Source organism: Etheostoma spectabile, chromosome 10 (assembly GCF_008692095.1).
Source record: "Etheostoma spectabile isolate EspeVRDwgs_2016 chromosome 10, UIUC_Espe_1.0, whole genome shotgun sequence".
In the NCBI taxonomy this organism is placed as follows: domain Eukaryota; kingdom Metazoa; phylum Chordata; class Actinopteri; order Perciformes; family Percidae; genus Etheostoma; species Etheostoma spectabile.
This window is the reverse complement of record NC_045742.1, coordinates 6,341,711-6,350,597: the sequence shown is the minus strand read 5'-3', so window position 1 is coordinate 6,350,597 and position 8,887 is coordinate 6,341,711. Positions and strand designations below refer to the sequence as shown.

At 38.9% G+C, this 8,887-nt stretch overlaps 1 protein-coding gene across 3 annotated transcripts in view; it reads left to right on the top strand.

The window, feature by feature from the left end:
- The first annotated feature begins 4,135 nt into the window (after positions 1-4,135).
- adad1 (adenosine deaminase domain containing 1 (testis-specific)) overlaps positions 4,136-8,887 on the top strand; it is an 11,381-nt gene continuing 6,629 nt past the window's right edge. The window contains exons 1-5 of one of the 3 annotated variants that reach the window (XM_032527366.1): positions 4,136-4,351; positions 5,557-5,727; positions 5,961-6,101; positions 6,898-7,068; positions 7,562-7,633. In XM_032527366.1, the coding sequence (XP_032383257.1) occupies positions 5,577-5,727; positions 5,961-6,101; positions 6,898-7,068; positions 7,562-7,633 (535 nt within the window). In that variant the 5' untranslated portion in view covers positions 4,136-4,351; positions 5,557-5,576. Of the gene's footprint in view, positions 4,352-4,591; positions 4,614-5,556; positions 5,743-5,960; positions 6,102-6,897; positions 7,069-7,561; positions 7,634-8,887 lie in introns of those variants that run through there. The other 2 variants (XM_032527365.1, XM_032527367.1) reach the window with 2 other exon arrangements.

Below are 8,887 nucleotides of genomic sequence, written 5' to 3'. Positions count from 1 at the left end.
TGAACCAGGGTTAAGTCAAAGTAGTTACCATGAGTGATTTCAACTGCAAGGGAGAACACTGCCTCTGGTACAAAACATGGACTTCTAGAATTGAAGTGCCTGTTTGCTAAGTTTGATTGATATCCACACTCTTCTAAAAATCAGAGCCCTCAAAGGTCTCATCATTTAGTATCCAGGCCTAAACTGGAGCTACATGTCAACTGAAGACATCCAACATCCGCTATGTGCTTCAGCAGACTCCAGTCTCATTCACACGCATGTTCCCTTGATGATGTAAGTGACGCTCATGAATGACCAATTGATGCCAAGAATGTTGTGCCGGGGATGAGTTATAGAGAGCATGGGGCGAAGGACAGAGATGACCCGACCCCCAACCCGGCTAAATCCAAACACTAGTGCAGCTTCAGCTTGGCCTGGCCTAGATATGATCCAGAGGACATCGGCTAGATGGGGCATAGGGCCATAGCCAGGGTTTGCAGACGGACATTAGGCCAAAGCCAGAGTTAAAATCCTATTAGTTTGAGTTGGGAATCGGATTATCGTCGTCGAGAATCACTCGTCTGGCAACTAGTGTCTAATTTACGCCAATCAACAGCAATTATTGAGGGGAAGGGAGCCCCTATTAGAGAGCCTCATCCACTTAGTCTAATGAATGGGGAAGATTCAATCTTGGCTGTGGAGACACATTGGAGAGCTGCAGCTGAACGCGACTGCACCAGCAGGCTAAAAAAGAGCTGCTGTTATTTATCAATGGTGGGGTGCTGTCAGAGCAAACATGCGTTAGCCATGGGGCGCTAGGCTCTGGTTTCTGATGGTCTGGGGGTACTCTGTCCAGTAAAGCGGTTAGTGTAGCTCTCTACAGCCCATTAAGTGCAGCCTATATCATCTTTGGAAAGACATGTGCCTTTCTGTACATCATGTATTGAGCCCCGTGAGAGGGATATTTTACATCTATACATAAATCAAAAACCTATATCTATAATGTTCACTTCAAAACATATTTGATGTCGGGGCTGCACTCAATTGACAAAATACTGTGAATGGTATTAAACCTTCTACATTCCTGATTTAGTAATGTTTTTCATTTAGATTCTATTTTCAGTGGCCTACAAACATGAACATTTGCTGTGAAGTAAAAAAACACTTTTTTAAAATGTATGTTTAAATATATGTTTATTTCACAATCTCAATGTGTGTTTTTCAGATTTTATTATATATATACTTTTGTGGTATGTGGCAGTCTTGGATGAGGTGAATATTAACCACTCTAGCTCATATTTTTAAAGTCCCCTACCCAACTCTGATGACACATTATCTTATTAATGAGGCCTGTCATTATCATTCCTCACCACGAGCATTTTTACACTGAAAACGTCTTCATATCTGACATGAATCACACAGTGTGTAACCTTCATTTTGTGGCTTAGACTTTAGTTTTATCTTCATTCTTACACTGCCCTCTACTGTTTCTAAAGCAAAGTGCTAAGATGTGAATATCAGTGGCAGTTGTACTGTAAATTATACACATAACCTTTAGAATAATAGCTGTAGCCTACTATTTTAACATCAATGTAAATGGTTTGGACAATTTAAACACTGTTAAATGTTAGTTTAGTACACCGGTTATTGGTCTATTAATAATCATAATGCTGTCGTGGGTGGGAGCAAAAATAATATTGATATACATATACGTCATGATTGTGCTAATGTTTGTGGGTATCTCCAAATGACATCAGATCCTGTGTGTCATGAACTCTTGCATGCTAGCGTCTTACTCTAGTCCGGTGTGTCTGCATCCTTTTCTTTGCAAAATCTAAGTTAAAAAACGGTTTCTGTCTGAGTTGGATTTGGTGGAGTCCTGAAAATCTCACTCATTGGGGGAAATTCCACTGCCTTTATTGGCTTTCTGTTGGGGTTTAGCTTTTCCAAATTGATAAGAGGGTGCAGACATGCACCAAGTTATTAATAACAGCAAATATTTCCAGAGTTGAGGGTTTCATTTCCGATCGAGGCTGTTGTGATCTTTCCATGCAGCAGCAACAACCCCACAATACATTGATAAACGTTCAACTTTCTCTCTTGAGCAATCACGCCTTCATCATTAGCGTAAATGTAAACTGCACATTTGTGCTGCAGCAACATAAATATTTGTTGTGTGTATTTTTACAATTTACACTTGTTCCTCTGCTTTTACGCTATCTAAAGGTCATTATTTGCATACATGTTAACTGCACATGTCGTCCGTAAACATAAATATGAGTTATGTCTATTTTTTTTTTTTTACAATTGTTCCTCTTCTTTTACTCTATTACAAAGGTCTATAGTTCCATGTATATTTTAAAAAGGAATGTGAAAAGCGACCATTCACAAAATACAAATAGTTTTTGTAAACATGTAAACCATAAACTAACTGGAGAAGTCTCCCCCATAAATAAGAAAAACAAAGAACAAACAGCTTCAGCTCCAGCTCCATTAATGAGAACACTGGGTCATGGTTAAGACCACATACTCAAAGTCAAGTGACTCAAGTTTTTCCTGTATCTTAGATGCTCATGGGAAGATTAACAGGAGGATGGAGTGTGCACACTCATTTCAGACAGCGTCCTTTCCCTTTTCAAGTTTGACTGTTCAGAGAAGTCAACTCAAACTCTGTGCCTCTCTGCGGGGGTGTAAAACCATGTTTGTTTCTGTGGTGACCTTCACTGCTCGCTAGCTGTGGGCTGCTTGTTCCATTTCACTTTTACACTCTTGCAATTGATAATCATTGCCCCTGGTTAAGGTATTTTAATGTTCAAGGGGGGAATGGAAAACACTGAAGCTAGTAGCCTTTCATAAAGACCCTTTAACATGCAAAAAGTTAAGTTTCTATCAGTTGCCCGCATGAGGTGCGTCAAGTCCCTGACCACAGGTAGCCACCCCCTCACAACCACTGCACTGCAGCACTTAAGCTAGTACCAGATGAAGTTAGAATGGGGCAGTGGACTCATACCTTAAAGCCTTGGTTCCCATACTTTTTCTTTCATGCCGCCATTTATAAGCCAAACATGCCTCACACCCTGTGTAAACTGATATTATGATCAATCATTAACCATACTGGGGGAGCAACTAATAAAAAAACAAGCTTGTTGAATTTTATTCAAATAAATGAAATGACTCAGGTCAGCACATTAGAATTAGCACTCATTTATTTACCCCCGCATAATTTTACTGTATTTTCATGCTGTAGTAAAAAATACTAAGCTAAATATCCCGTGACCTGCCTTTTTAATTTAATTGTAACATTACCTAAGACTGTGCTATAAACAATGTGATAAAAGTTACATGGTGGGGAAAGTGTAAAAAACCCTCAGTATTAATATTAGAATGAGGTGACAAAATATGCCAGTGCACAGAACCTGTTGTAGTGATTCGGAGGAAGGGGAATTCCAAAACTACAAAACCTGTTAACAGGACACTTGCAGGGACTCAAAAACAAAAGGACTCAACGGAACATATATAAGATGAGCTTAATTTGTCTTAGTGAAGATGCATTAGGTGTTGCAGATATTGAGAGTAGGAAACGGAGTGTGAATGTATGTCGGAGAGGAGGAAGCTGCCCCTGTACCGCTGTACCACAACTATCATCGTGTCAGCGAGGGGGAGGAGGTGAGAGAGGAAGTCCCTTTTTGATAATCTTCCCCTTACATGTTTGCAATATGTGCAATATGGTTACAATATGTTTTATTTGAAGAACACCTTTAAACAGCCTGGGTCTAAAAAGTGACTTGACTCCAGGTCAAAGGTGCTAACAGGTTTAGAAAAAAAATGTTGCAACTCCTTCATAACCTAACCTAAGCAATAGTTTTTAACTTCATGCAGAGATGAAAAGACATAGGCTGCATGTAGACTACAGCTTCCCAGAGAGAAAAAAATACAACTTAAATAAACTGTGTTTGTTTCAATAGGCTACTTCTGCCATCTGATTAGGCCCTACTTTATTTGCATTTAGTAGGAGATTTGTTGTGACCAGCCCAAAGCACAACTGTGTAGGCGTAATAATTACACTGTTGATATGCCACACCTGTCAGGTAGATGGGTTATCTGAGAAATACTCGCTTATACGGATGTTAATAAATGTGTGCAAATTTGAAATAAATAAGACTTAAGGGTGCTTTAAAACGAATAATACATTTTATTCAAACTTTTGAAAAATGGTTGAAAACAAAAAACTATTTCAGCACGCACGCCGCCTTCAAACGACACCGCCAACGCACGTACGACGACACGTGGTATTAAACGAAGAAGAAGAAGAAGAAGATCAAGAAGAAGAACAAGAAGTCAAGAAGACAAAGACCTTAACGTAGTGTAAACGGTGAGAAGCGGCTTTGAAACTGTAAAATATCAATTCAGCTGAAAAATATAACATTTAGGGTTTGTTGTTAAATATGAATCGTACACTGAAGATTCGCTTTCAGTTCTAGGCGTGCTATGTTTGGAAATTTGAGGAAACGTTAGCTAGCTAGCTACGTTAGCTACTTTAGACAATGAAAGAAAGAAGCACCCACACAGCTAGCTAGCTAGCTAGTTAAGTTGTGGCGTCTGCTTTAACAATGACGTTTATCTTCCCAACAAGCGTGAGTAGTAGTAATAATACAATACATGTATAACTATAGCTAGCGCTTTACCATAGACACGCAAAGCGCTTCAGGTGTAGGACTACTCTCTAACACCACCAATATGTAGCTAGCACCCACCTGGGTGATGCACGGCACCCTTACGACGCCAGACGCTCACCACACATCAGCTTGGTAGAGACTGAGGGAGGGGAACATGTTTTTAGTGGTGGGGAAATGAGAGTTAGAAATTTTAACAGTACGTTCCTAATAAAAGTCAAAGGAACCGTTACCTTTTAACATATACCTAGTTACCTACCTATTGGTAGGCTATAGAAAGCGTGAAATTAACGTTAGCTAGCTAGCTAAGCACGTCTTTAATGCCAAGGTTAAGTAACAAATGAAGTTGAACTCCGCCAGTGGTTCCCAAAGCGGGGTTCTTGAGGGAGTTCCAGTTCGTTCTCCAGTACAAAGGGAGACGGGGGGTATTATTATCCCCAATTACATCCATGGGTTTAATGCACTTTTTGTAAGAACCTTAAAAAGTAAAAATACTATCGGATGAGGGTCCCCTGGGACAAAATCAATATTGGGGTCTGTGGTCTAATGTCAGTTTGATGTAAAACGTTTGGGAACTAATGTTACTTAACTTTGCTAGCCAGCTTTTATTGATGACAAGAGAACAGCTCCCAAATTATAGTGAGTTGCAGGGATAACTTCATCTCTGCAGACAACACAAGTCTATATATAGGTTATGTAAGGATATTTTTTTACCATGTTTTTGAACATGGAAAACTTAGAATACTTGCTAACCTAGGTGGTTACAGCTGCTCAGACTAGGCCAGTAACTGGATGCCCTTGAACCATTTTTTAAGGACCCCTATGTCTTCAAATGTTAGGTGAGCCCAACATGTCCGTTTGTCAGAATTGCTCCTTTTTTTGTTTTTTTTCCTTGTCTTTTCAGTACCTGTGAAAGGTTTCAGGATGTTTCCAGGCCGGGGATCATTTCAAGGTTCCAGAGGAGCCTCTTTTTCACAAATCCTCAGGAAGAATTTACCTGTGACAACTGAATCATTCAAACCTCTGGCTACCTTGACTCATCCTACCAACGATGTCTTTAACCAACAAGAGAAAAGTACATTTGAACGTGGTGGCTTTCAGAATTTGATTTTTTGCTTGCATCCCACATAACTCATAGTAGCAACATCTCACCAGTGTTAATTAATTCAATAACTAATTCAGATAATGCATTGTCCCCTGTGAGATTGGGTTTCTGTTGTAGGGCTGTAAATGTTTCTTTTTTTTCTCCAAGCAAATAGACAAATCTTGTATTTACATTTTATTCTGCACTTTTCTTATTTCACTGAGGTTATGCTGCCAAGCCAACAGTTTCACCTAAAGTGCTGATTGACAAATACACACAAGGTGAAACACACGCTGTGTCTTTGCTCCATCAGCTTGCCCAGGTTTTGCAGTTTCACCTGGAAATAAAGGAGACGGTGACTACAGGTACAGTAAAGCTTCACAGCATGGCTGTGCGCATGTTTGCCGATTGCACATGTTATATATTATTTGCACAGCTTGCACTCAACCCATTCAGGCTTCTTTTCTTATGCTATTTGTTTTATGTATTTGTTTTCTGTTTATTTCATTTTATTGTTTGCTACATTAAACAAGGCAAATTCCACACAAGTGTACTTATTGTGGCAATTAACCTTTTTCTGATTCTAATTCTGTTGGAGAACACTGTTATTGGTCTATGATACGTTGATTTATACTTGATAAATTTATGTAAAAGCTTTAAATTGCCTCTTATCAAATTCACATGATTGATGACTTCTGTCATGAAGGTAATTCAGAAGTATGTTTTAAAACGGGAATAAACAATTGTTTTTATTGATTACGTCGCCAATTATTTTTGTGATTAATTGTTTTTGTCTGCTAAATGTCAAGCCTATTACAAATTGCTTAAGCCCAGGGAGACCTGTGTTTTTTTTTTGTTTTTTTTTTCTGTCAAAGCAATATTAGAAAACTAAAAGTTAAGTCAGTTTACTATCAAAAGACAATAAAAAGCAGCCAGGTAGGGGGATAAAAACAAGACAGCGAGTTGTGAGTGTAGCGTGAACGGTACAGGGATCTGATGGCTTTGCAAGTCTTGTAGTGGCAACTTAGCTTTAGGATAAAACCTGCAGGCTCATCTTATGTGATTCCCTAAATTTGACTGCTTACTAGTGGTTGATGAAAGACACATTTACAGCCAGTGCTGAGGATTTGTCTCCAATCAATTTAACTTTTGTATTTTCAGGCAACATACAAGGGTTTTATTTTGCCTTTTGTGTCGTGATTGATGGTGTCGAGTACAAGACTGGCATGGGAATAACAAAGAAGGAGGCTCGGCTCAAAGCTGCTCAGCTCGCTCTGCCAGACCTGCTGCCCACCTTGGAGAGTCTGAATTATGTCCTCCCTGAAGCCTCAGGTTAGGATCTAATGCTAATCGAGGTATAATGTGCTTGCTGGCTGGTACAATGAGACTTGGGTAGCCTATGGTGAAGATACATTCAAATACTATTGCTGTTATCATTTTAGACAAAGACCAATTTAGGAAAATGTAGTAGCATAGAGGTTTCTTGCTGCTTTTGGATATTGTGGACAGGTAACTCTCAAGAGAATTAGCTGAGACGTAACAGGATTTAAAAAGGCAAAACAGTTTTATGTAACAGCATAGGTTGGCTGGGCACACGTGCTCTGGTACAACACCCTGTTAACATTGATAATGAATTAGTCTATAAGACAACAGAATAATGCCTAAAAACACGATACAGGCTCATTTTAAGCAGTTTTAGGCAGGTAGCGGAGGATTATTGGAAATGCTCAGCAATGACTCTTAAAACCTATAAACAGTGTTGTTTACTATATTATAAGGGGGGTCCTCATCTTCATTAATATCCATGCCTGTTTTTCCTCCCTAGATGTCCCTCCACCATTGCCTGTAAAAGAAAAGCCATCCATCTCTGACATTCATCCTTGTAGAGCCATTCATGGTACTTGTGGATTTTTTTTATTTGACTCTCTCTCTCTCTTGGATTTCCATATTGCACAATAGCAAACATTAGGGTCTCTCTCAAACTAGACATTCACGATCAATTTGCTAACAATCAGATTTACCTTCAGGGTCTACAAAAGGTGTAGAAATTATAACCAGTTTCAATGGAGGTTATGTAGACTGACTGGTCTGTGAAAAATCTTTCACTGCTTTGCCTTAAAAACCCATTGGTTAGTCTGGCTTTATCTCTTGATTGATTGTGTTGGATATAGTTGAAAGTCAGAACTTTATCTCATAATTATTGTTTAATTTAGAAACCAATGTTCCACAGTTCAGCCAAAGAAACAAAAAAGTTGAAATATTTAGGATCATACTGTATGAAACAAAAAGGGAAATGGCACGAAATTGGGGATCAACCAATATGGATTTTGTTTAGTGCCGATACCGATTTAATTTATTTTTTAATTTTTTCATCAGCCTTAGCCAATGACTGATACAGGCTGCTGATTTTGTTCAGCCGAAATTAGGAGCTGATAATTCTTTTGCTCCCTCAATTTCCATCATAAAAATGACATGATAACAAAAGTCTCACTTTAAAAAAAGCAATAGTTATTGAACTTAAAAAAACACAACTTCTGTTAGGTTTCTGACGCTGACTGAAAAACTCAACCACCATTGAACAGGATTAACAATGATACGTCAGCAAACGGCACTAAACAGGAGTAAGGCATACACGGTGCACTTATGCCTGGTACATGATAAACGTTAACTAAAAAACGTTAACTATTATACTACTTACTGTATAAAACATATCTCTCATCATTAAAGCTCTTATTGAGTGGGGGGGTTGCACTCTGATGTACCTGCGATGGCAACTCCACCCAACTCCAAGTAGGGAGAACGGGAGAGAGACACACATCAGACTCTCTCCCTGTCTCTCCGAGGAGGACACACATCACGGAATAACGTCAACATTACTTAATCCTATGACCAGTGTTCGTAACAGCTACCTTATACATACGTATAGCCTATAACTTAACTATTTTTCAGCTCCTTAAATATAATGGCAAGCAGTTTTACAGAGGAGGCATTCGCATTTTCCATTTGGACCCACAAACTTGCTTAGATATAGTTGCAAGCACATGAAGAGCATCGTGTTTCCACTTTCAATGTGTATGGCAATATTTCAGCTAAGTCAAACAGTTAAAAGATGCTTTGAAAGTTTGAAACTTGAAGAGCAAGACTCTATTGG